This window comes from Periophthalmus magnuspinnatus, chromosome 9, assembly GCF_009829125.3.
Source record: "Periophthalmus magnuspinnatus isolate fPerMag1 chromosome 9, fPerMag1.2.pri, whole genome shotgun sequence".
In the NCBI taxonomy this organism is placed as follows: Eukaryota; Metazoa; Chordata; class Actinopteri; order Gobiiformes; family Gobiidae; genus Periophthalmus; species Periophthalmus magnuspinnatus.
Genome location: NC_047134.1, coordinates 2,606,737 through 2,634,640, shown reverse-complemented (window position 1 = coordinate 2,634,640; position 27,904 = coordinate 2,606,737). Strand labels below are relative to the sequence as shown.

Sequence of the window (27,904 nt, the reverse complement as noted above, 5' to 3'; positions counted from 1 at the left end):
TTATAAATAGTATGTCAGAGCTGTGGATCAGAGTTATAGATCAGGTCTGTGGACGAGCGGCGGAACTAGAATCACAGTGTGTGTTTGCGGCCGGAACCCAAACAGCGGCGCACAGAGCGGAGCAGATCCGCGCTCGGACCTGACTCACGGTGCGTACAAACTTTCACTTTTCTTTTTTACCGACACAACCCCGCAGTTTTACCTCCGTGCAGTGACGTACCGGCGGTGCCCGCACTCGAGCTCCCGGTAAAGCCTCGGTACAGCGCGTGGAGCCCCGGTTTACCGCCAGAACACGCCCCGCGCGCGGCGTATGCAAACGACTCCATCAGCGTCATTTCACACCGGGAACACCGGCTCCTGCGGGGGGAGAACCGGAGCCCCGGGGTGTGGGATGAGGGAGGCGGGCACCGGGGCTCCGTGAGCCCCGGGGGGAGGCGGGGGGAGGCGGGGGGAGGCTCTACCGGCACACAGCGCAGAGCCGCGGGGACAAGTCAGAGACAGGTCCTGTGACGCCACAAGGAGAACGTTATCCGCGCGTTACACGGATCTGTCCAGTGTAATATTGTATTAATTGTTTGTATATATTTGTTTATTACATAATACCCTGAATGTGAATGTTAAAGCCTAAGCCTGGCGCAGTGTTATTGTTATATCATTGTATATTTGAATAATAAAAACAAAAAATACACGGATCTGTCCACGTGCGTCACGTGACTCCTGTGACGTGATCAGCCAAAGCTCGAACCTGTTTTGTTTTTTTTATTAAATGTTTTCATTACAGTGTCCCGCAGAGGTCTCATGACATGAAATGACATTGAATAAATAACATGGAGATTACAATTTGCCAGGCATAAAAATGAGCAGATTATACTGAGATTATAAAAGCGACATTAAACAGAGGGATTTGGCACAGATTTAAACAGTTTCAGGGACGAGTAGAACAGTTTAAATTCACATATAATGTTGAAAGCAGCGGGTGAATATGGTGTTTAGCCAGTAGGAGAAAATATTCACTGTGTCAGATACATTTCTATCCACATCATTCACAAAATATAAAATATGATTAACATGTTAATTTGGGAAGTTAGGGAAGTTAATATTTTGAGCGATAACCCCTCTCTAACATGCACACAGGACACTTTAGGGTTTCTTCGGGGGAACTGCAACAGGCACAGCCTGACTTATCACATCTGATCCACTTATTAGGAAAACTGGTCACTAGATAAATTTTGATTTGATCAACGGCGTTATCCAACTCTTCTATAATTAGATCATCATTCATGTCACTTTTAAAGTCATCATTCATTATTTTCACAAAAAAAAAGGAAATCTAGTGATTTAAAAATTGAAAGTCAAAACTGAAATCCCCACCTAAAATAACCTCATCAGAAGAATATGTCAGCCTCCACTAGCTAATCTGCATAGATCTATGTAAAATGTCTTGAGAGCTCTGTTATAACCATAAACACATAATAAGATAAATTTAACATTATCAATTTCTACCCCAGCCAATGTCCATCCGTGTCATTTTTATGATCCAATATTGAACCTTCAAACAAGTCAAAAAGTTCAAGTGTGCAAACATAGCAGGAATGACCATACTAGCCATTAACTTTGTGGTATAGGGCAAAGGCCCATATAGGTGAGAACATACGTTTTGTAATAATATTGAGATTAATAAAAGTTAATCAGGGTCCTCTTTTTTTGTCGATCAGCGTCTTGGTTTTCTACTCTTGATTGGTGTGTGGTCCCAGTTCACTTTATCCACCTTGGAAAAAGTGTCTTCATTGGGCGTAGTCTCGTCCACTTCAATCTTCTCAATAACAACTGTGTCGCAGGCTTCACAGAGAGCCGTCAGGTCGTAATCGTGGTCCATGCTAAGCAGACTTGCTAAGCAGGCAGTTTTCAAGAGCAAAAGACAAAAACTGTAACTTAAGCCGAAAAATAAGTTACACAAATACACATTTAAGTATTACAAATAAAATAGGACTATTGCAGTATGACTGGGTTGACAATTTTGACTAAATTACACTTAAGATCTTTATATTTAAGTTTTACAAAAAATTGCAATTCTTTTTCCGAGTTGGGCAGTTTTTTAGGTTTAAATCAGACTTGTGTCTCTATAGTTCTGAACTCAGACCCCTGTGGATCAATATGTTATAATTTACACATTTTAAATCACAATATTCATCTAAAACGATTTAATAAAACAAACAAGTCCGTTGACTTCTGCGTTAGAAAATTGCAGTAGCCAATGGGAGCTGACATCGCCATAAAACGTCACACTAGTGAGGAGCATGATTTTTTCCATTTGTACCTAATGACGACACGATGTTGCCGCCACCAATTAAGTAGATAAAACTGAAGAAGGAAGTGCATATGTCACAGTGGGTGTGTACCAGTGGAGGCGAAAAAGGGGGTAAAACGACAAAATGGCATCTTGAAAATAAGAGATTAAAGATTAAACTCAAACATGAATCACTCCAAATACAACTTCAGAGGCTCAATGACAAGAAACAACTAGAACATGGTTAAAGATCTGAACAGAACAGTTTGAAGAACAGGGCGGATTTAAATTTTACCTCCTGTTTGGAAATCATGACATGGCGCTTGCTAATTCCATAACTGTTACCTAGCAACCATGTGGTACACTGGGCCAGAACTCCTCTGACATCTGTGTAATTTCTCAGTCGTCCTGGTCTAATCCAGAGTAAAAGAAAAATTCTAATCTGTCACTGAACATATCATTGTAGGAGTGAAGACGTTTGGCTGCTCCTCGAAGCCACTTCTTCAGTTCTGGTCAGATTACTGCTGGACAGTGCCTTATATCTATCATCTATCTGAAGAGAGGAGCCAACTACACTGAAACTCAAAACACCTATTGTTTACAATTGGCTATTAGTATCCTGGCTATTAGCATACTGGCTAGCCCTGTTGTTCTCTTTGTTTGCTTTAGGTCTGAGAGTTACAGACGGAGGATAGATAATGTCCAAGCCCCCCATTCCTGTACAAGGACTTGATAGAAAGGATTTTCCTAACAAAAATGGTTTCTTTAAGTTCCCTCTCAAACAATTTCTTTTCTCTGGCTAAGATCTGTACTTCACTCTCTTCAAAGGAGTGGTTAGTGTCTTTGAGATGGAGATGTACAGCAGACTGGGGTCCTGAGGAGCTCTTCTGATGGTGTTTGTACATTCTCTTATGGAGCGTCTGTTAGTTTCTCCAGTGTAACGCTCACTGCACTCTTCACTACACTGAATGGAGTAGACTACATTACTTTGTTTATGTCTCGGGGTTTTGTCCTTTGAATGAACCAGTTTCTGTCTTAAAGATTTAGTCAAAATCATGAAAAACTGTTATATGCACTTGAAATGGGTTAGATTTCATTTCCTTTATTTATAAAAATAAATAAATAAAATAAAAATATATTTTTCCCTTGGACAGGAAATGGTTCTGTGTCTTATATTAAATGTTGTAAATATTTTCAGATGAGTGTAGGAGGAGAGTCCCTGGAAGAGCAGAGGAGACGTCTGCAGAGGGAGGTGCAGCTCCTGGAGCAGAGTTTAAACACTGCAGATCTCACGCAGCTCAGCTCAGACTCAGGTAAGCACCTGACCATCAGCTCCTCTACCACATGACCACTCCCTTCTACCATGTGACCATGCCCGTTTACCACGTGACCACTCCCTTCTACCATTCCCCACTTAACCCTTTAAGGACTGAGCACACTATGGGCCAGTGTAGCTCACCTAAACTTTTATTATTTTTTTAGCCATAAAAATCATGTTAAAGGAAGTATCAGAATATACAGCATTTTTTCACACAATTACCTCTTTTTAACATATTGATCCGTATTTTTTTCTTTTGATGCATCGAATAAGTGACTGGGAAAATCCTTGCAGCATGTGCGCTCTCATTCATCACCTTCAAGGGACAACGGAGGCAGATTACTGTAATGATGGTAAAATATTTAAATAGCCTCCTGCCTCTGCTTTGAGACGCCGTTTGAATTTACATGATAGCATGATTGGTTGCGAAGTTACGGTAATGAAAAGTCCGCAACCGTGCTCTATCAGCGACGATAGCATCCGACGCTATAGGGTTAATATGTGTGTGACCACACCCTGTCACTCACCTGTCCATCACGCCTCTCACATAAACCTGACACAAACTGATGATGATGTCATACTCCAAATGGGGTCAGGGGTCACACACAGTTCTATTGATTACACTGTACTAGAGACTAGATCCAAGACCTTATTGTGTCACAACAACAACACACCTGAACACACTTTGTTACAGCAACAACACACATCTGAACTCACTGTGTTACAACAACACACACCTGAACACACTTTGTTACAACAACAACACACATCTTAGCTCACTGTGTTACACCAACAACAGCAACACACATCTGAACTCACTGTGTCACAACAACAACACCACACATCTGAACTCACTGTGTTACAACACCACACATCTGAACTCACTGTGTTACAACACCACACATCTGAACTCACTGTGTTACAACACCACACATCTGAACTCACTGTGTTACAACACCACACATCTGAACTCACTGTGTTACAACAACAACAACAACGACACACATCTGAGTTTGCACAAGACTCACTTTTTCTGCTCCATCTGTGTTAAATATGATTGGTCCGTAGAATGTGGTGATGTCATCTGTGTTAAATATGATTGGTCCGTAGAATGTGGTGATGTCATCTGTGTTAAATATGATTGGTCCGTAGAATGTGGTGATGTCATCTGTGTTAAATATGATTGGTCTGTAGAATGTGGTGATACTGGGAGAAATCTGTCCAATTGGCATAATTTACACAATAAACATACATAATGATTGCGAGGTAACAGTTATGGCATGTCATGTTTACCAATCAGGAAGTAAAATTTGAAACCTAAAAAACGGGAAAAAGACACTGGGGAAAAGTGTACTTTTTTGTAAGTAAAAGCTTGAATACAGTGATGTTAAGTGTGTTTTAGTCAAATGAAGCCAACCTGTCATAAGCACTTTACACCTCGCTTACTCTTATTAGCTCCATATCATCCATCTCGCACTGTGATGACTTCAGGGACCGGCCTCCTGCTGTAGTCCTAGTTTAGTCCTGGTTTAATCCTGGTTAGTCCCAGCCTCCTGCTGGTGCCCAGAGTCACGACTAAATATGGGGAATCAGCGTTTCTGTTTTCTACAGCTAAAACCTGGAACATTCTTCCTGAAGGAGTGAGACAGGCCTCTACTTTGGCAATGTTTAAATCCAGGCTCAAAACAGTTCTGTTTAGCTGTGCATACGACTGAAAGGTTTTTATTCTGCTTCTTCTCTTTTAATGTTAATTTATGAATATTTATGATTATTTATGTTTTGATTTGTTGTATTGTGATTTTATTCTGTAAAGCACTTTGAACTGCATTGTGTACGAACTGTCCTGTACAAATAAACATCTTGCCTTTACACTAAAAGTGCTGTCTCTGTGTCCAGATGAGTCCGACAGCTCAGAGGACTCCACTGGAGACCAGGATCCCAACCGGAACCCAGAACCTCGACCTGGTCCCGGAACTGAACCAGGACCAGGACCAGGACCTAGTTCTGAGGAGCTGCTGCTGGAGCAGAGAGATCTCCTCCACAGAGAGATCCAAGAACTAGAGAGAACGCTGGGACCAACGTCCCCCCTTACACAACATCACACAGGTACGAGCTTTAGTCCTGCTTTAGTCCTGCTTTAGTCCTGCTTTAGTCCTGGTTTAGTGCTGCTTTAGTTCTGCTTTAGTCCTGCTTTAGTGCTGCTTTAGTCCTGGTTTATGTGTGTTTGTCTTTCAGACGAGGAGGAGGGGAGCAGCAGCAGTGATGAGGTCAATCTCTGTCTTTGGCCTTGAGATTTTCAGTAGATTCTAAATATTTAAATGTGAGTGTGATGGAGACATTAATCACATTATTTAAAGTGGACTAAACATGTTTCAGAGTGAGATGGAGCTGCCTCCATCTCTGGAGTCTTGTCTTCAGATGAACCTGGTTTATCAACAAGTCATACAGGAGACACTGGAACAGCTAGAGAGACTACTACAGCAAAATGACAAGCAGCAGGTCAATATCACAAAACATGATCAAACATGATCAAAACAAATCAAAACATGACCAATACATGACCAAACATGACCAAACTAAATCAAAACATGACCAAAACAAATCAAAACATGACCAAACATGACCAAACTAAATCAAAACATGACCAAAACAAATCAAACCATGACCAAAATGTGACCAAACATGGCCAAAATATATCAAAAAATGACCAAAACAAATCCAAACATGACCAAAACATAACCAAAACAAATCAAAACCTGACCAAAACATGACCAAACATGTCAAAACATGACCAAACATCACCAAACATCACCAGAACATCACCAAACATAACAAAAAAGCCCCAAACATGACCAAAACATGATCAAACATGATCAAACATGACAAAATATGACCAAAACAAATCAAAACCTGACCAAAACCTGACCAAAACCTGACCAAAACATGACCAAAATATCAATAAACATCAACAAACATGAAAAAAAAGCCCAAACATGACCAAACTGACCATAACATGACCCAGCCATGATCAAACCATGACCGAAACATGATCAAGCATGACCGAACATGACCAAAACATGAACAAACATCACCAAAACATCACCAAATATCACACAACCCCGTCCAGTCCTGGTCCAGACCTGGTCCAGTCCTGGTCCAGTCCTGGTCCAGTCCTGGTCCAGTTCTGGTCTTATTGTGTTTTGCAGAAGGAGCTGATGGTCCAGTTGTCTGGTTCTGACAGAGATCAGTCCAAACCCAAAGGTTCTGAGCCTGTCTCCTCAAACCTGTATCTGGGCAACTTCCTCAAGCCGTACTTCAAGGACCGACTCACCGGGCTGGTAAGACTACTGCAACTGCTACTTGAACTACCGCTACTGCTACTGCTACTGCTGCTACTACTACTGCTGCTGCTGCTGCTACTACTACTACTACTGCTACTACCGCTACTGCTACTGTTAGTACTGCTACTACTACTTCTACTACTGCTACCACTACTGCTATTGCTACTACTGCTACTACTACTACCGTTACTCATACTTTTACTTCCTCGTGTCAGGGCCCTCCGTCGAACGAGGAGACAAAAGAGAAGAACAGTCGACTGGTGGGAAGCTTGGACTACAAGAGACTCAAGACAAGAAGATGTGAGTCAGAGGAGAGAGGGAGAAGAGGGGAAAGAGAGAGGGAGGAGAGAGGCGAGAGAGGGGGGAATTTGACTAGACCAACTAAATTAAAGCTCAAACCCTAAACTTTTTAGCCAAAGATTTTCATTTAAAAAAAAAATTTTGTGTCCACTGTGAGCTGGCTCACATCTCCATGAACCCGACTTGGCTCGGAGCAGGGCCGTTCTGACAGAAGTGTTCCTTTGGCAGTAATATTTCACAATATGGCATAAAACACACACGTATCTCCTTATATAGTCACATACTAATCATTAGATCACAGTTTTTTTTATGTAAATAATGTGTATGTAATATGCTTTTCTTATGTAAATGTCTGCCCTGGTCCAGGGGAGGGCTGGCAGAAAGTGCTGCTGATCCACGCTGTGTCCAGAGACCGACTCAGGAAACTCATCCAACCCAAAATCTCCAGGTATTTTCACAATAAGAGCACATCTTTATGAAAGGCCTGATCCTTCACAATAAGAGCACATCTTTATGAAAGGCCTCATCCTTCACAATAAGAGCACATCTTTATGAAAGGCCTGATCCTTCACAATAAGAGCACATCTTTATGAAAGGCCTCATCCTTCACAATAAGAGCACATCTTTATGAAAGGCCTGATCCTTCACAATAAGAGCACATCTTTATGAAAGGCCTGATCCTTCACAATAAGAGCACATCTTTATGAAAGGCCTGATCCTTCACAATAAGAGCACATCTTTATGAAAGGCCTCATCCTTCACAATAAGAGCACATCTTTATGAAAGGCCTCATCCTTCACAATAAGAGCACATCTTTATGAAAGGCCTGATCCTTCACAATAAGAGCACATCTTTATGAAAGGCCTCATCCTTCACAATAAGAGCACATCTTTATGAAAGGCCTGATCCTTCACAATAAGAGCACATCTTTATGAAAGGCCTGATCCTTCACAATAAGAGCACATCTTTATGAAAGGCCTGATCCTTCACAATAAGAGCACATCTTTATGAAAGGCCTCATCCTTCACAATAAGAGCACATCTTTATGAAAGGCCTCATCCTTCACAATAAGAGCACATCTTTATGAAAGGCCTCATCCTTCACAATAAGAGCACATCTTTATGTAAGTCCTCATCCTTCAGAGTAAGAGCACATTGTTATATATGAGGCCTCATCCTTCAGAATAAGAGCACAGAGATACATCCTTCACAATAAGAGAACATCTTTATGTAAGGCCTCATCCTTCACAATAAGAGCACACAGACACATCCTTCACAATAAGAGCACATCTTTATGTAAGGCTTCATCCTTCATAATAAAAGCAGAGTTACACAGGAAACTCATCCAGCCCAAACTCTCCAGGTACTTCCACAATAAGAGCGGAGTTAAGCATGCCCTGAATGTTCACGTTTTTTTACTTTGTAGGGACCTGTGTAAATCTGAGATGGACAGTTTTTAGATGAATATTGTGATTTAAAATGTGTAAATTACAGTATAACATGATATAGAACCATATATAGAGACACAAACACAGTACGGCTGGTTTAAAGAGCTGTTTTGTTTTGCAGATTAGACTTCCTGACTCAGAAACTGTCCACGTCCTCGGATTCAAACAAAGCTCAGATCTCAGAGCAGATCCAGGTTTTGGAGAAGGACATCCAGGCGCTCAGGTGTCATTGGCTGCTTCACCTTTTCTTGTGCTGCGATAGGTCAGTTCTGTAACACATCTGCTCTGTGATTGGTCAGAGAGAAGAAGGAGGAGGAGCTGATTGGAGACAGATTTGCTGATGTGGACTGGGACCGGATCTCCAACATCGACGTGAGTCTTGGTTTACAGTGTAAACCAGAAGTTCACATACACTATATAAAAAGACACTTTTGCTCACTGTCTAACATGAAATCAATAAGGTCAGTTAGGATTAACAAAATTATTACTATTTGCATTCCTCCTGACAGAACTGAGTCAAGTTTGTAGGCCGCCTTACTCACACATGCCTTTCCAGATCTGCTCATACATTTTGAGTAGTACTGAGATCAGGGCTCTGTGATGGCCACTCAAAAACATTGACTTTGTTATCCTTAAGCCACTTTGTAACCAGTTTGTCACTATGGTTTGAGTCATTGTGCATTTGGAAGACCCATTTGTGCCCAAGCTTGAACTGTCTGGCTTATGTCTTGAGATGTTGCTTCAGTATTTCCACATAATGTTCTTTGCTCATGATGCCATCTCTTTGTGAAGTGCACCAGTCCCTCCTGCAGCAAAACAACCCACAACATTCCACCCATGTATTTCACAGTTGGGATGGTGTTCGCAGGCTTGCAAGCTTCCCCCTTTTTCCTCCAGAAATCGGTCCTTACCCGGTCCTGACCCAGTCTCTGTGTCTTAGTTCGAGGGCAGTCGAGAGCCTGGGGACCTTCAGTGTTTCTGGCAGAACTTTCTTCACCCAGTGATAAACAAAAAACGATGGAGCGACGAAGAGATCTCCAAACTCAAGGAACTGAGTCTGAAGAACCAGGAACGAGACTGGACCAGGACCAGTGAGGAGCTGGGGGTAAGAACCAAGAGTGAACCAGGACTGAACCAGGACTGAACCAGGACTGAACCCTCTCTCTCCTTTCCTGTTGTACTGCATTCATGTGCTTTCAGACTTACTCCTCACTCTTTCTCCTCTCCTAATCCCTCTCTTTCTGTCATTTAACTCTCAGACCAACCGTACGGCGTTCATGTGCCTTCAAACGTACCAGCGCTTCGGGTCCAAGTCCCTGAGGAAGAGGACGTGGACTCGAGAGGAAGACGCTCAGCTACGCGCCCTGGTGGACAAGATGAGGATTGGCAACTTCATCCCCTACACCCAGAGTATGAGACCATGTCCCCAAATGTCCCCTGCACCCAGAGTAATAGACCATGTCCCCAAAATGTCCCCTGCACCCAGAGTAATAGACCATGTCCCCAAAATGTCCCCTGCACCCAGAGTAATAGACCATGTCCCCAAAATGTCCCCTGCACCCAGAGTAATAGACCATGTCCCCAAAATGTCCCCTGCACCCAGAGTAATAGACCATGTCCCCAAAATGTCCCCTGCACCCAGAGTAATAGACCATGTCCCCAAAATGTCCCCTGCACCCAGAGTAATAGAACATGTCCCCAAAATGTCCCCTGCACCCAGAGTAATAGACCATGTCCCCAAAATGTCCCCTGCACCCAGAGTAATAGACCATGTCCCCAAAATGTCCCCTGCACCCAGAGTAATAGACCATCCATCCATCCATCCATTTTCTTCCGCTCATCCGGGGCCGGGTCGCGGGGGCAGCAGTCCAAGCAGGGACTCCCAGACTTCCCTCACCCCGGACACGTCCTCCAGCTCCTCCGGTGGGACCCCAAGGCGTTCCCAGGCCAGCCGAGAGACATAGTCCCTCCAGCGTGTCCTGGGTCTTCCCCGGGGCCTCCTCCCGGTGGGACATGCCCAGAACACCTCCCTAGGGAGGCGTCCAGGAGGCATCCTGAGCAGATGCCCGAGCCACCTCAGCTGGTTCCTCTCAACGTGTAGGAGCAGCGGCTCTACTCCGAGCTCCTCCCGTGTGACCGAGCTCCTCACCCTATCCCTAAGGGTGCGCCCGGCCACTCTGTGGAGGAAGCCCATTTCAGCCGCTTGTATCCGCGATCTTGTCCTTTCGGTCATTACCCAAAGCTCATGACCATAGGTGAGGGTAGGAACATAGATTGACCGGTAAATCGAGAGCTTCGCCTTCCGGCTCAGCTCCTTCTTTACCACAACGGACCGATACAGCGACCGCATCACTGCAGACGCTGCACCGATCCGCCTGTCAATCTCACGCTCCATCCTTCCCTCACTCGTGAACAAGACCCCGAGATACTTGAACTCCCCCACTCGGGGCAGAGACTCACCACCCACCCGGAGAGAGCAAACCACCTTTTTCCGGTCGAGAACCATGGCCTCGGATTTGGAGGAGCTGATTCTCATCCCAGCCGCTTCACACTCGGCTGCAAACCGCCCCAGTGCCTGCTGCAGGTCCTGGCTTGAAGAAGCCATCAGGACAACATCATCTGCAAACAGCAGAGATGAAATCCTGTGGTTCCCAAACCAGGCCCCCTCTGGCCCCTGGCTGCGCCTAGAAATTCTGTCCATAAATATAATGAACAGAACCGGTGACAAAGGGCAGCCCTGGCGGAGTCCAACATGCACTGGGAACAGGTCTGACTTACTGCCGGCAATGCGAACACAGCTCCTGCTCCGGTCATACAGGGACCGGACAGCCCTTAGCAAAGAGCCCCGGACCCCATACTCCCAGAGCACCCCCCAAAGGACACCACGAGGGACACGGTCGAATGCCTTCTCCAGATCCACAAAACACATGTGGACTGGTTGGGCATACTCCCATGAGCCCTCGAGGACCCGATGGAGAGTATAGAGCTGGTCCAGTGTTCCACGACCAGGACGAAAACCACACTGCTCCTCCTGAATCCGAGGTTCGACTATCGGTCGGATTCTCCTCTCCAGTACCCTGGAATAGACCTTACCGGGAAGGCTGAGGAGTGTGATTCCCCTGTAATTGGAACACACCCTCCGGTCCCCCTTCTTATACAGAGGGACCACCACCCCGGTCTGCCATTCCACAGGTACTGTCCCCGACCGCCACGCGATGTTGCAGAGACGTGTCAGCCAAGACAGTCCCACAACATCCAGAGACTTGAGGTACTCAGGACGGATCTCATCCACCCCCGGAGCCTTGCCACCGAGGAGCTTGCCAACCACCTCAGTGACTTCAGCCAGGGTGATGGACGAGTCCGCCTCTGGGTCCCCAGTTTCTGCTTCCTCCTCGGAAGACGTGACAGTGGGATTGAGGAGATCCTCAAAGTATTCCTTCCACCGCCCGACAACATCCCCAGTCGAGGTCAGCAGCTCTCCACCCGCACTGTAAACAGTGTTGGTGAAGCACTGCTTTCCCCTCCTGAGGCGTCGGACGGTTTGCCAGAATCTCTTTGAGGCCGTCCGATAGTCCTCCTCCATGGCCTCCCCGAACTCCTCCCAACCCCGAGTTTTTGCCTCTGTGACTGCCCGAGCCGCGGCACGCTTGGCCTGCCGGTACTCATCAGCTGCCTCAGGAGTCCCACGAGCCAACAAGGCTCGATAGGACTCCTTCTTCAGCTTGACGGCATCCCTTACTTCCGGTGTCCACCACCGGGTTCGGGGATTGCCGCCGCGACAAGCACCACAGACCTTACGACCACAGCTACGAGCAGCCACATCAACAATAGAGGTGGAGAACATGGCCCACTCGGAGTCCATGTCTCCAACCTCCCCCGGGATCAGGGAGAAGCTCTCCCGGAGGTGGGAGTTGAAGACCCCCCTGACGGAGGGCTCCGCCAGACGTTCCCAGCAGACCCTCACAATACGCTTGGGCCTGCCAGGTCTGTCCGGCTTCCTCCTCCGCCAGCGGATCCAACTCACCACCAGGTGGTGATCAGTTGACAGCTCAGCCCCTCTCTTCACCCGAGTGTCCAAGACACGCGGTCGGAGGTCAGATGACACGACAACAAAGTCGATCATCGACCTCCGACCTAGAGTGTCCTGGTGCCACGTGCACCGATGGACACCCTTGTGCTCGAACATGGTGTTTGTTATGGACAAACTGTGACTAGCACAGAAGTCCAATAACAAAACACCGCTCGGGTTCAGATCGGGGAGGCCGTTCCTCCCAATCACGCCCCTCCAAGTGTCACTGTCATTACCCACATGGGCGTTGAAGTCCCCCAGGAGAACAACGGAGTCCCCGGTTGGTGCACTGTCTAGTACCCCTCCCAGGGACTCCAAGAAGGCCGGGTACTCTGCACTGCTGTTTGGCCCGTAGGCCGACACAACAGTGAGAGACCTGTCCCCGACCCGAAGGCGCAGGGACGCGACCCTCTCGTTCACCGGAGTGAACCCCAACACGCAGCGGCTGAGCTGTGGGGCAATGAGCAAGCCCACACCAGCTCGCCGCCGCTCCCCGCGGGCAACGCCAGAGAAATGGAGAGTCCAACCCCTCTCAAGAAGTTGGGTTCCAGAGCCCAAGCTGTGCGTGGAGGTGAGGCCGACTATATCTAGCCGGTAACGCTCAACCTCCCGCACAAGCTCAGGCTCCTTCCCCCCCAGCGAGGTGACATTCCATGTCCCCAGAGCTAGTCTCCATGTCCGGAGACTCTCCGCACCCGCCCCTCATGGCTCCTCCCGCAGGTGGTGGGTCCACGGGAGGACGGCCCCACGTCGTTTCTTCGGGCTGGGCCCGACCGGGCCCCGTGGGGAAAGGCCCGGCCACCAGGCGCTCGCTGCCGAGCGCCCACCCCAGGCCTGGCTCCAGGGTGGGGCCCCGGTAACGCCAGTCCGGGCGACGTAAACGGCCTCGTTGGATTTCTCTTCATGATGGGCTTCTGAACCGCTCTTAGTCAGACCCGTCTCCCAGGACCTGTTTGCCATGGGTGACCCTACCAGGGGCATGAAGCCCCCGACAACATAGCTCCCAGGATCATTCGGGTGCTCAAACCCCTCCACCACGTTAAGGTGGCGGTTCGGGGAGTAATAGACCATGTCCCCAAAATGTCCCCTGCACCCAGAGTAATAGACCATGTCCCCAAAATGTCCCCTACACCCAGAGTAATAGACCATGTCCCCAAAATGTCCCCTGCACCCAGAGTAATAGACCATGTCCCCAAAATGTCCCCTACACCCAGAGTAATAGACCATGTCCCCAAAATGTCCCCTGCACCCAGAGTAATAGAACATGTCCCCAAAATGTCCCCTGCACCCAGAGTATAGACCATGTCCCCAAAATGTCCCCTGCACCCAGAGTAATAGACCATGTCCCCAAAATGTCCCCTGCACCCAGAGTAATAGACCATGTCCCCAAAATGTCCCCTGCACCCAGAGTAATAGACCATGTCCCCAAAATGTCCCCTGCACCCAGAGTAATAGACCATGTCCCCAAAATGTCCCCTGCACCCAGAGTAATAGACCATGTCCCCAAAATGTCCCCTACACCCAGAGTAATAGACCATGTCCCCAAAATGTCCCCTGCACCCAGAGTAATAGACCATGTCCCCAAAATGTCCCCTACACCCAGAGTAATAGACCATGTCCCCAAAAATGTGTTTCAGAGTGTGTTTCAATCCGCTCTGTTCTTCAAACTTTTTTAACCATGTTCTAGTCGTTTCTTCTCATTGAGCCTCTGAAGTTGTATTTGGAGTGATTCATGTTTGAGTTTAATCTTTAATCAACTATTTTCAAGACGCCATTTTGTCCATCTACCCCCGTTTTCACCTCCATCGGTACATGCCCAGGATTCGGCAGTGTCGTGTAGTCATTTTGGTAAAAATGAAAACAAATGTGCTGCTCTAGTGTGATGTGCAGCTATCCAGCCCCCTATGGATGACTATGGACTATGGACGCCCCGTATGGACTTTTAACGCAGACGTCAGCAGACTTTTCTTTTATTAAGCCGTTTTAGATGAATATTGGGATTTAAAATGTGTAAATTATAACATGATCCACAGGAGTCAGAGATGAGAACTAGAGAGACTAAGCACAATAGGGCTGATTTTATGGAAAAAAACAAAACAGGGAAAATTGCAACAATGACCCCTCTGACCCTCTTCTGACCCCTTTCTGACCCTGTCCTATCCCTGTTCTGATCTGTGACCTCTCTGACCCCTGTGTGACTTCTTTCTGCAGTGTGTTACTTCATGGAGGACAGACTCCCTGGACAGCTCCTCTACAGGTGGAGCCAGGTCCTGGACCCAAGACTCAAGAGAGGCCCCTGGAGTCCAGAGGAGGACCAGGTGAGGCCGGGTTCAGGCCGGGTTCAGGCCGGGTTCAGTCCCTGATATCTGGTCTGGTCTGACTTGGTGTGGTCTGGTTTCAGCTGCTGCTCGCTGCCATAGAGAAGTATGGAGCCAAACACTGGTGGAAAATCCGCTACGAGGTCCCAGGAAGAACAGACTGTGCCTGCAGAGACCGGTACCACTACCATTACTACTACTACTACTGCAGAGACCATTAATTACGTCTACTTCTACTACTACTACTACTGCTGCTACTAAAACAAATAGAACTGTTTATTCTATTACTAGTGCTACCTCTAACCTGCTGTGTTCTCTCTTCTGGGTTCTATGTTCTGGGTTCAATGTTCTATGTTCTCTGTTCTGGGGCAGGTACTACGACTGTCTGAAACCTGACAACAAGAAAGGACCCTTTGACGAACGCGAAAACCTAATGCTGCGAAACCTCGTCCAGAAACACGGATATGGTGAGAACCAGACCGGAGTGGACTAGACCAGGACCGGGACTAGACCAGAACTGGACCAGAGCTGAACTAGGACTGGATCGTATATAGACAAGACCAGGATTTAAACTGGACTAGACCAGGACTAAAGTGTCTTTGAATGCTGTTGCAGGCCGGTGGTCTAAAATCGCGGCTGAGATCCCAAATCGGACCGATGCCCAGTGCATGAGAGCCTACAAGAAACTACTGACTGAAGCTGGAATCTACAGACACAAGGAGACAAGGGAAGGAAGCAAGGAAACAGGAGAGGAGATGAGGAGAAGAGAGAAGGTGACAGCCAAGGACACTGAGAAGACGACCAAGAGGGAGCGAAATGAAGCTGAGGAAGAACCGAACAAGCTAGGAAAGGAGACAGTGAAGGAGGAAGGAGAGATGAGGAGAAGACAGTCAGAAGACTCCTCACTGGCTCTCAGGTCTCAGGTAACTGCTGCTGCTTCACAGGGAGGGCATCTGACACGGGCACATTTTAGAACAGTTTGTAGAGGTCTAAAGTACAGGAGAGCTTGTTTGTTGAGGACATTATGGGACATTTGCTCATTATGTCCATCTAGCTAGCTAGCCAACATCTAGCATGCTAATGCGCATTTCCTGATTCTCAGACAATAAAACTCTTTATAATGAGACTCACAGCGGACCTCGAGATGTTTACGCGATGTATGTGACCAGGACTCAAACTGGACTAGACCAGGACTCAAACTGGACTCAAACTGGACTAGACCAGGACTCAAACTGGACTAGCCCAAGAGTCAAACTGGACTCAAACTGGACTAGACCAAGAGTCAAACTGGACTAGACCAGGACTCAAACTGGACTAGACCAAGAGTCAAACTGGACTAGACCAGGACTCAAACTGGACTGGAAGAATACATTTCATCCATTTAGGCTTTAAGTTTAGTTGGAAATGTTTTTGTTTAAAAAAAAAAAAAAATCGTATAATGATTATTATTATTATTTAATATTAAGAGATAACTTGTTCAGGTTGAACCATGTGTCATGTGGCAGATAATCCAGCATTGAAGTTAGAATTAGATCTGAATAAAGTTCACATCAGTGAACATTATTGGGGTAAGATCATGAGATAGATAACATAAGTCGTTTATGTATAATAAAAATAATGAAGGACCCAATTTGAACTGAGGGACTCCACACTGTATATTAGTTCTGTCAGAACCATTTATACAAACAAACTGGGATCGACTACAAACATAATTCTGTAGCCACTTAAAAACTGTTTTATGAAAACCATCCATCCTTTTTCTTCCGCTTATCTGGGGCCGGGTCGCGGGGGCAGCAGTCTAAGCTAGACACGTCCTCCAGCTCCTCCAATGGGACCCCAAGGCGTTCCCACACCACCCTAGAGACATAGAGCTTCCAGTATGTCCTGGGTCTTCCCTGGGGCCTCCTCCCGGTGGGACATGCCCGGAACACCTCCCTAGAGAGGCGTCCAGGAGGCATCCTGAGCGGATGCCCAAGCCACCTCAACTAGTTCCTCTCGACGTGTAGGAGCAGTGGCTGTACCCCGAGCTCCTCCCATGTGACTGAGCGCCACACCCTATCCCTAAGGGAGCGCCCGGCCACCATGCGGAGGAAACCCATTTCAGCCACTTGTATTCGTGATCTTGTCTTTTTGGTCATTACACAGAGCTCATGACCATAGGTGAGGGCAGGAACGTAGATTGACAGTAAATCGAGAGCTTTGCCTTTCGACTCAACTCTGCTGCCTGCTGCAGGTCCTGGCTCGATGAAGCATCAGGACAACATCATCTGCAAACAGCAGAGAATTGAAATCCTGTGGTTCCCAAACCAGGCCCCCTCCAGCCCCTGGCTGCGCCTAGAAATTCTGTCCATAAATATAATGAACAGAACCGGTGACAAAGGGCAGCCCTGGCGGAGTCCAACATGCACCGGGAACAGGTCTGACTTACTGCCGGCAATGAACACAGCTCCTGCTCCGGTCATACAGGGACCGGACAGCCCTTAGCAAAGAGCCCCGGACCCCATACTCCCAGAGCACCCCCCAAAGGACACCACGAGGGACACGGTCGAATGCCTTCTCCAGATCCACAAAACACATGTGGACTGGTTGGGCAAATTCCCATGAACCCTCAAGAACCCGATGGAGAGTATAGAGCTGGTCCAGTGTTCCACGACCGGGACAAAAACCACACTGCTCCTCCTGAATCCGAGGTTCCACTATCGGTCGGATTCTCCTCTCCAGCACCCTGGAGTAGACCTTACCTGGAAGGCTGAGGAGTGTGATTCCCCTGTTTTATATAAACCATGTTTATATAATTTCATGATTGACTGTAACAAAAGGTTTGGTAAGTCCAAAAAATACTACAAATAAATGGATTGTTTAATGCAGAGGTTAGCTCATCTAACAAATGAACTAAAGCCATGTAAATCCTGTGATTTTACAGAAACCACGTGATGCTTATAAAAAACTGAATTATTATTTATATGAAAGAATAACCTTTATCAACAACTTTTTCTAATACTTTTGATAAGTAAAGTAAAACAGCTGTAGGTCTGTAGTTATGAAACATGCCCTATCTTCTTCTTTAAATAAGGGTCATCAGCAACAACACCTGTGTTTAAAGAGTGAGACAGTGTGAGTTTGGACCATCATGTACAGCAGAGGATGGGTTTAATTCATCATTTATTTCACTTATTTTCTTTACCAGTTCAAAACCAGAATTAACACAAAAATAGTTACATTTCTGTGGTATCTCAGTCGGACTTTCATATGTAGTTACACCATTAACAAAGACTGAGTACAGTGTACAGTGAAGTATGAAAAGAAACAGGACTTAAACTGGACTAGACCAGGACTTAAACCGGACTAGACCAGGACTCAAACTAGACCAGGACTCATACTGGACTAGACCAGGACTCAAACTAGACCAGGACTCAAACTAGACCAGGACTCAAACTAGACCAGGACTCAAACTGGACTAGACCAGAACTTAAACTGGACTAGACCAGGACTCAAACTGGACTAGACCAGAACTTAAACTGGACTAGACCAGGATTTAAACTGGACTAGACCAGGACTGAAACTGGACTAGACCAGAACTTAAACTGGACTAGACCAGGACTCAAACTGGACTAGACCAGAACTTAAACTGGACTAGACCAGGACTCAAACTGGACTAGACCAGGACTCAAACTGGACTAGACCAGGACTCAAACTGGACTAGACCAGGATTCAAACTGGATAAGACCAGGGCTTAAATTGGACTAGACCAGGATTTAAACTGGACTAGAAGAGGACTCAAACTGGACCAGACCAAGACTTTGGACCTTTGTGTTTGTACAAGACTATGAGAACTTGATCTGGTAGATCTGAGTCTCTAACATCAAACTGTGATTCTTCCATTTTGTGACAGAACCTTAAATGTGCTCAGACAAAGCAGAGGAAGAGGAGGAGGAGAACCAAGTGTTTCAAAGACGTGATCATGTCCGATGATGAAGAGGAGCAGGAGGAGGTGCCCTACATGGACATCAGCGACGAAGACGAGACCAAAGTCACCAGAGACTACAGCGAGAAGGAGCAGGGAAGATACGAGGAGGCAGGACCAGAGGAGATGGGAGCAGAGCCTGAGGAGCCGACAGGAGCACACTGGCAGGAGCAGACAGCAACGGTGTCGTGGGTCAGGCTAGATTTGGACCAGTGGCTTCCTGTAGATCACAGCAGGAGGTCTCCGTTCTTCAAACCGGTGTCCCTTTGTGAGCCTGACGGGGGCAGTAGTGAGAGCGTGGAGCGCTGTACGATCCTGGAGAAGTCTGTATGTTCTGAGGTGACCATCCCTCGTCCCACTGAGGTCTCCAGCGAGGAGAACAGCCACGAGAACCTCCTCAATGCTCCTCTGATGATCACGGCTGAAGATCTGTCTGTTCTACTACAACAACAGGCGCGCAAGTTCTCCCACAGGTGAGCGAAACAGAGGAGGAGGAGCAGGTGGGAGGTGGAAGGAGGAGGAGGATAGAGGGGGAGGGAGCGAGGGAGTGAGGGAGGAGAAGGAGGAGGGAGGAGAAGGAGGAGGGAGGGAGGTGGGAGAAGGAGGAAACTTAAGGGGGGGGGGGGGGGGGTTGCGCTAAATAGATTTTTTGTATCTTTCTTCCATGTTGTAACGATGTGCAGTAGTTTCATTAGTGGGATGCAGCTGATTGTGTTGTGATAGTGCTCTGAAGGGGGAGGGACTTAGCACAGAAAGCAAAGGGAGGGGAAACTCAGAGCATCAAAAACAAAAGTGAAATATGTTATCACGTTGTTTTGGGCGAATATAGCATTTTCAAAACAATAAAAGGAAACATGGAGATCTAAACATGTTATTTGCTATAGTTAATACCCCATAGAAGTAAAATACCCCCTCTTTAATACTCCACGCAAGTAAATGGGATGAAATGGTGTAACCTGCTCACACCAAACTCTTCTGGAGCGGAACTGAGTTTTACCCATTTATGTCGCTGCTCTGTGATTGGTTCAGTCCCTCATGAGTTTGTGACTCACAAATGTCACCATCCTGCTGTGCAAGGTTAAAACAGTGTGACTATGAATGGATCTAAACAAGGACTGAACCAGGACTGAACCAGGACTGAACCAGGACTGAACCAGGACTGAACCAGAACTGAACCAGGACTGAACCAGAAATGAACCAGAAATGAACCAGAACTAAAGCAGGACTAAACCAGGGGCTATACCTGGACCAAATATGGTTAGCACTCACCTCTCAGCAAGGCAGTCCATGGTTGGACTCCCAGGCCTTTCTGTGTGGAGTTTGCGTGTTCTCCCTGTGTCTGTGTGGAGTTTGCGTGTTCTCTCTGTGTCTGTGTGGAGTTTGCGTGTTCTCTCTGTGTCTGTGTGGAGTTTGCGTGTTCTCCCTGTGTCTGTGTGGAGTTTGCGTGTTCTCCCTGTGTCTTTGTGGAGTTTGCGTGTTCTCCCTGTGTCTGTGTGGAGTTTGCGTGTTCTCCCTGTGTCTGTGTGGAGTTTGCGTGTTCTCCCTGTGTCTGTGTGGAGTTTGCGTGTTCGCCCTGTGTCTGTGTGGAGTTTGCGTGTTCTCCCTGTGTCTGTGTGGAGTTTGCGTGTTCTCCCTGTGTCTGTGTGGAGTTTGCGTGTTCTCCCTGTGTCTGTGTGGGTGTCCACTGGACTCTCTGATTTCCTCCATCAAGCCAAAAATGCTCCATGGCTCAACCTTAACCTTATCAGTAGTATCTACATGTCACTCTCCACTGCCCCCTTGTGTTCACAGAGGGAGACGTCTTACGGAGATGTCTCTGAGCTACAGGCTTCAGGCGGTCATGGTTCCATGGGTCGGACATGTGATCGTCAAAGAACCGACCCAAGAACTGCCCAGACCCAGAGAAGGACTAAACCAGGGCTCATCCAAAACCGGACCAGGACCAAACCGGGATCTGTCGAGCTCCAGCCTGTTCCGATTCTTTCTACATGTGCTCAGAGTGGACGCTGAAGGCTGCAAACGAACAATCGAGGAGCGCAGACGGCGAGCGGAACTGAGGAGTAGGACAGTGGCGGACATTTTGAAGATGAAACAAATCAAACAAGAAGTCACACGTCCAAGTCTGCTTGGACCCGCCCCCCTTCAAACCAGCCACGCCCCTCCTCAGGCTGGACACATGTACCTCCCTGTCCTCCTCTCTCACAATGTTGCTCAGAGCCAAAATGTCCGTCTGGCCCCTCCCCCTGGCACACAGAGCTCCGCCCCCCTCGTCACGCCACAGAACATGCAGGTCTTAATGCATTTCTCCCCAAACTCTTTGTCTCCTCAGACTCTTTTCACTGTGGCTCCTTCTGTTTGGACGCAACATGGCCAAGTCCCTACCTCCTCCTCTTCCTCCCCTCTTCCTCCTCTCCCCACCTTCTCTTCCTGCCCTCTTCCTCCTCTCCCCTCTTCCTCATCCTCCTCTGAAGCGGTCATTGTTTCTGCTGCTGCTACAAAAGGGGCTCCTCCGTCCTCTGAAACACAAAATGTCCGGCCGGCTCCTCCCTCCTTCACCCAGAGCTCCTCCTCTCTCCTCACTGCACCTCCTCAGAACGTCCAGGGGTTTCTAACATTACCTCCAAACCCCACCTCCTCCTTGGCTCCTCCCAGCGTATTCACTGTGATGGCGCCCGGATGGACCCAACATGGCCGGCACGCCTCTTCACCGCTGCAGAGCCTGTCTGCTAAAACGCAAAATGTCCTCCCCAACTCCCCGAACTCCTTACAAAATGTCCGCCCTCTCCCCTTTCTCTCTCCCTCTAAAAAACAAAATGTCCGCCCTCTCCCCTTTCTCTCTCCCTCTAAAAGACAAAATGTCCGCCTGTTCCGGGACTCCTCTGAGGCACAGAAGGTTCATGTGGTCAAAGTTTATCCTGCGTCTCCAGGGCAACAGACACAAAATGTCCGCCGTGTCTCTCCTGCAGTCTGTGACCAGAAAAAGACTGACAGCTCCAGTTCAGACGCAGACGTGCAGGTGAGACGGGTACAGGTGAGTGGTGCAGGTGTGACAGGTGCAGATACACACAGATATTAAAAATGACCCATGCTCCTCTCTGCTTTTGGTTCTTAGGTTCTCTCTGACTCTGACCACATCAACGCTTTGTCCGACCACGACTACGCCCCGCGGCCCAATCACAGCAAGGTCCCATCATCCAATCAGATTACTCTGTCTGCATCCCCGCACAGTGAGAGCCAAGCAGAGAAGCACAGAGGCAAGTCGGAGGGGGCAGAGGAGGATGGTGCAGAGGAGGAGCAGGGGAAGAGGAGAAGGAAACCATCCATGAAGGCTCTGGCTCTGCACCGCGACAAGGTAAAATTTGTGACTCAAAGCTGTTCACATTTATTAAAATGTAAAGCAAACTCTAAACTCTGCCTGGTTCATGTAGAGTCGACTTCAGTCTGTGGTGCTGTTTTTTAAATATTTTTGATGCTTTAAAATTAGCGTTTGCATTGAGACAAACACATTTGTTTAGTGTTTAACATGTTGTCAGTGACAAGCTTCCTGTCCACTACCTGACCCCATAACCCCATGACCCCTAACCCCAACACCCAACACCCTGACCCCTAACACCCAACACCCTGACCCCTAACACCCAACACCCTGACCCCTAACCCCCAACACTCTGACCCAACCCCTAACACCCTGACTAACCTCCAACACCCTAGCCGAGAGCTAGCAGGGTGCTGTTAAACACTGAGACAGTTTAAACTGAGGCTATATCCGAATGCCTCCTCCAGCCCCTCACCCCTCACTCCACAGCCCCTCCCTCTGTACATAGTCCCTCACCCTTTATCAGACTCTGCAGAGCCTAGCATCTTTACACCATAATGCTTTATTATCGCTCTGCTAGCAACTCGAGCTAACGCTAGCACCTTTACATCATAATGATTTATTTAAGAGTGTTTCATTTATAATCACGATTCACAGAGCCATAAAGCAGAGCTTCTATCTGCTTCAGTCAGATCAGTAATAGTACTGTAGTAGTAGTACTAGTGTAATAGTTTTAGTACTAGTGTAATAGTAGTAGTTCTAGTGTAATAGTAATAGTAGTACTAGTGTAATAGTTGTAGTACTAGTGTAATAGTGCACTATTTGTCAATGTGGGACATTTGGAATGCACTACTTTTACACCAGCTGAACATTGAGACACCACTAAAATGTGTGAGGCCTAAATACTGCCCCCTGCAGGGAGATTGTGGACATTCGGACACAGCCTGAGACTTCATAAGGCAGACCAGGGTTTAATGACATTTGACCCTTACCACTGAATGTCACTTATTATTATTATTTTTTCCAGGTTGAAAAACAGAAAAAACGACTTTCATCAGAGAAGAAACACAGCTCCAAACGCCGCAAAACACAAGAGTCCTCCACTGCTGCTATCTCCTTACTTCCTACCTCCTTACCTTCAGCACCCTTACCTCCTACCTCCTTACCTTCAGCACCCTTACCTCCTACCTCCTTACCTTCAGCACCCTTACCTCCTACCTCCTTACCTTCAGCACCCTTACCTCCTACCTTTGTTCTCTTGCCTCCTTTCCTTACTTCCTACACTCCTCTTTCTTCTAACCCTCCTTTAAACTCTTCTAATGTGCCCTTCCCTCGCCCCCTTGCTCCCTTGCTTCCTCCTAATGCATCCTTACCTTCTTCCCTTGCTCCCTCGTCTCCTTCTCCCTTCTCTTTCACTCAAACCCAAAACCCTCCCATTACAAATCCTCCAATCACATCACAGAATTCTTCAGGCGTCTTACTGACTGAGCTCTGTGATTGGCTGGGAGCCGGGCAGCACGAGCTGAAGCAGGTTTCCCATTGGCTGAGGGGTGAGAGGGGCGTGTCCGTGGAGGGCAGTACCGTAGCGCTGCCGTACCTGCCTCCGTTCATATGTAACCTAAAGGCTCTAAAGACGCTGCTGCAGAAGAGGGCGGAGCTACACAAAAACGCTGTCAGACTCCTTCCAAAGACACAACCCAGTTCCAAGGCAGAGAAACGTCAAACCGGCAACCATTCACAGGAAGAGAAGGAGAGGGAGGAGGAGAGAGATGAGGAGAGGGAGGAGGAGGTAGTGAAGGAGAGGGATGGCAGTTCAGGGGTGGAGCAGAGAGCCAGTCAAAACTCAGAAACTGATGGCAAACCGCTCATTCAGACGGCAGGATGTACAAATGAACAATCGACCAATCAGATTCAAGATACAGAACAGAGGCAAACCAATCAGACGCCAGAAGCAATAAAAGAACGGGCCAATGAAACACCTGGAACAAGAGAAGCAACCAATGACATAACAGGAACAAGCGATGATCTGACAAATGAGCATCCAAGAAGTACAAAAGAGCCAGCCCACAGAACATCCAATCAGACGGCAGGATGTAGGTCAGGTGAGCAGTGTAATGTCATCTTTTTGTTTAGACTTTTTTTGTTCATTCTGAAGTTGTGTTTAGAGTAATTCATGTTTGAGTAAGCTCCATCCATCCATGTTCTTCGGCTCATCCCGGGTCGGGCCACGGGAGCAGTAGTCTAAGCAGGGACTCCCGGACTTCCCTCATCCCACACATTTCCCCGAGGCGTTCCCATCTACCATCCCGTTCCTTTCATTCATTACCCAAAGCTCATGACCATAGGTGAGGGTAGGAATGTAGATTGACCGGTAAATCGAGAGCTTTGCCGGTGGACTCAGCTCCTTCTTTACCACAACGGACTGATGCAGCAACCACATCACTGCAGACGCTGCACCGTTCCAATTGTCAATCTCGTGCTCAATCCTTCTCTTATCTGTGAACAAGACCCAAGATCCCATTCTCCTGGAGCATCGCCCACAGGACACCATGAGGGTGTCAAATGCCTTCTCCAGATGCACATGTGGACTGGCTGGGAAAACTCCCATGAACCCTCGAAGACCTGATGGAGAGTATAGAGCTGGTCCAGTGTTCTGCGACTGGGACGAAAATCACACTACTCCTCCTGAATCCGAGGTTTAACTATCAGTCAGATTCTTCTCTCAGGTCCCTGGAATAGACCTTACAGGAAAGGCTGAGTGTGAATCCCCTGTAACTGAAACACACCCTCCAGTCCCCGTTCTTAAACAGAGGGACCAGCACCCTGCTTGGCCATTCCACAGGCACTGTCCCCAACTGCCACTTGATGTTGCAGAGACGTGTCAATCAAGACCCACAACATCCAGAGACTTAAGACACTCAAGACGGCTCTCATCCACCCCTGGAGCCACAGAGGAGCTTTAACCACCTCAGTGGCTTCAGCCAGGGTGATGAATGACTCCGTCTCCAAGTCTTCAGTCTCTGCCTCCTTGGAAGACATGATGGTGGGATTGAGGAGATCCTCAAAGTATTCCTTCCACCATCCTACAACACCCCCAGTCAAGGTCAGCAGCTCTCCACCTGCACTGTAAACAGTGTTGGTGAAGCACTGCCTCTGTGACTGTACGGGCTGCGGCACGCTTGGCCCACTGGTACTCGTCAGCTACCTCACAAGCCAACAAGGCTCGATAGGACTGCTTCAACCTGACAGCACCCCTTACTTCCGGTGTCCATCATCACTGGGTTCAGGAGTTGCCTCCATGACAAGCACCGCAGACCTTACGACCACAGCAATAGAGGCGGAGAACATGGCCCACTTGAAATTCATGTCCCCAGCCTCCCCCGGGATCTGGGAGAAGTTCTCCTGGAGGTGGGAGTTGAAGACCCCACTGACAGAGGGCTCCGCCAGACGTTCTCAACAGACCCTCACAGTACGCTTGGGCCTGTCAGGTCTGTCTGGCTTCCTCCTCTGCCAGCGGATCCAACTCACCACCAGGTGGTGCTCTACAGCTCTGCCCCTGTCTTCACCTGAGTGTCCAAGACACGTGGCTGGAGGTCAGATGACACGACAGCAAAGTCGATCATCAACCTCCGCCCGCTGTGACGTACACACTTTCTTCTCCAGTTTAATTTTCTTAATCGGTGATACTCGTAGGATTTGATACAAATGAAAAAAATGTGCTGCTCTAGTGTGATGTGCAGCTGTCCATAGGGGGCGCCGACGGCATGCGGCGCTTTGTTGTGATGTTGTGATTTACGGTGACGTCAGCTTCCATTGGGCACCACAGTTTTCTATTGCAGATTCAGCTGACTTGTTTCTTTTTTAAAGTCGTTTTAGGTAAATATTGTGATTTAAAATGTGTAAATTATAATAAAATGATCCATAGAGGTCAGAAATGAGAACTGTATGGACACAAGAACAATAGGGCTGGTTTAAAGATTATAGACTCCATGTTGAGGACTTCTGGGGCTTTTAAAGAGTCTTGCTTCAGTCAAATGGTTTTCTAGTAACTGAATACACTGTTCTCTCATTAGAGCCGCTGTCCAATCAGGAGCCAATTCAGACAGAGGAGGAGGAGCTTACTGAGGCTGTTCGGCAAATCGTGAGAGAGCATTTAGGGTCACACCCCGCCCACCAGCTGCTCAAGGCGCGCTTCCTGTCAATCTTCACTCTGCCCGCCCTCTTGGCCTCTCTGCAGCCAATCACAGAGCAGCACGACAGTGAGGAGCCAATCACAGACCAGCAAGAGAACGAGGAGCCAATCACAGACCAGCAAGAGAACGAGGAGCCAATCACAGACCAGCAAGATGCAGAGGGGAAGGGCCCAAAGGAAAGTCAAAAGAAGTAACATTTTAGTCCCTGGTTAAGTCCTGTTCAGTCCTGTTTCATTGGGATGTTGATTCTTGTTCTTTTCATAATGAAACTAGTGTAAATCTTTGTATAAAAGTTTATTTGTTCAAATAAAAATATTTTCTTATTTTTACCTTTTTTAAATTTCATACATTTAGCCAATGAAACGTTCCAGTTTGAGAAAATGTGAGCTCAAGAGTGCAGTATTAGTACTACAGAGAATATGCAGAGTACTGTAAAGTACTGTCTTCATACCAGAGCATGGTCTCCCCTCCTCCATCATCAATCATTCAATGTAACATCTATTCTTTTATATCTGATGGAGTTAAATTATGAATCAAAAACATAACAAACAAAACACATGAACCCAGTGAGCCCAAGAGCCTGAGAGTTTTACAATGTAGAAAAGTATCAGAACAGCTCCCTCTCCTGGTCATATTACAGAAGTGCAGTAGTAACAGTAATTTGTACAAAAGAACATGACAGTCATGTAGACAGGCTAATGTGTTTGTTTTCACTCAAAACAATATTAAGAACTTTAGATAAGTTTAAAAAAGAAAGGAAAGATAAAAGCTTACAGCACCTGGTATTCCCAGGCGGTCTCCCATCCAAGTACTAACCAGGCCCGACCCTGCTTAGCTTCCGAGATCAGACGAGATCGGGCGTGTTCAGAGTGGTATGGCCGTAAGCGAGGAAACGTGAACGTGACACTGTTTTTATATCTATATACACCTCTATGAATAGAAGTACATGCAGCTTTAGACGTCCACAATAAGCAAAATCGCTGGATCGAATGCAGAGGATGCATTTCCCCATGAGGTTCAATAAAGTATATGTTTACTTTAATAACAAATAGAATAAAGTAAAAGGGCTGAACTGTGCTGCAGATAACAACTGAGAAATGCCAAAACCACAAAGTGTGTCTCCATACAGTCACTCTCACATTGGAGCAGGATTTTCTTTTGGTTTAAAATGTACATTTCATGAAGTCAGTAAATAACAGGTATAGAGTAGATATAAATATCAGTGTATCCCTCGCGTACAGAACTGTGAGGTTCAAAGGTTCTGACAGTCACAATGTAACCCACAACCTCTGATCAGGACCAGACAAGTACATGACATCACAATGTACATTTAAATATATTAAATACATAAGTA

General features: G+C 47.2%; 1 protein-coding gene and 1 non-coding gene across 2 annotated transcripts; one reads left to right on the top strand and one right to left on the bottom strand.

Annotated features, from left to right (window-relative positions):
• The first annotated feature begins 108 nt into the window (after positions 1–108).
• Positions 109–26,749, top strand: snapc4 (small nuclear RNA activating complex, polypeptide 4). The gene is made up of 21 exons (XM_055224365.1): positions 109–149; positions 3,486–3,600; positions 5,502–5,711; positions 5,841–5,872; positions 5,982–6,104; positions 6,812–6,943; positions 7,162–7,246; positions 7,613–7,694; positions 8,815–8,916; positions 8,993–9,065; positions 9,634–9,798; positions 9,953–10,103; positions 14,974–15,080; positions 15,164–15,258; positions 15,453–15,547; positions 15,696–16,003; positions 18,973–19,517; positions 20,836–22,075; positions 22,157–22,396; positions 23,385–24,459; positions 26,431–26,749. The coding sequence occupies exons 2-21, from the start codon at positions 3,486–3,488 to the stop codon at positions 26,742–26,744; spliced, it is 5,289 nt and encodes a 1,762-aa protein (XP_055080340.1). The 5' UTR covers positions 109–149; the 3' UTR covers positions 26,745–26,749.
• Positions 26,750–27,317: 568 nt separating this feature from the next.
• Positions 27,318–27,436, bottom strand: LOC117376884 (5S ribosomal RNA). Its single transcript, XR_004541801.1, has one exon. It is a non-coding gene; the product is annotated as a 5S ribosomal RNA (ribosomal RNA).
• Positions 27,437–27,904: the final 468 nt, after the last annotated feature.

What these genes read in the sequence shown, in the direction of transcription:
- snapc4 (XM_055224365.1), top strand. Translation starts at nt 3,486, where the DNA reads ATGAGTGTAGGAGGAGAGTCCCTGGAAGAGCAGAGGAGACGTCTGCAG. An exon ending in GCAGCTCAGCTCAGACTCAG is followed by an intron (nt 3,601 to 5,501) that starts GTAAGCACCTGA and finishes CTCTGTGTCCAG; the next exon opens with ATGAGTCCGACAGCTCAGAG. An exon ending in AAGGACATCCAGGCGCTCAG is followed by an intron (nt 8,917 to 8,992) that starts GTGTCATTGGCT and finishes GTGATTGGTCAG; the next exon opens with AGAGAAGAAGGAGGAGGAGC.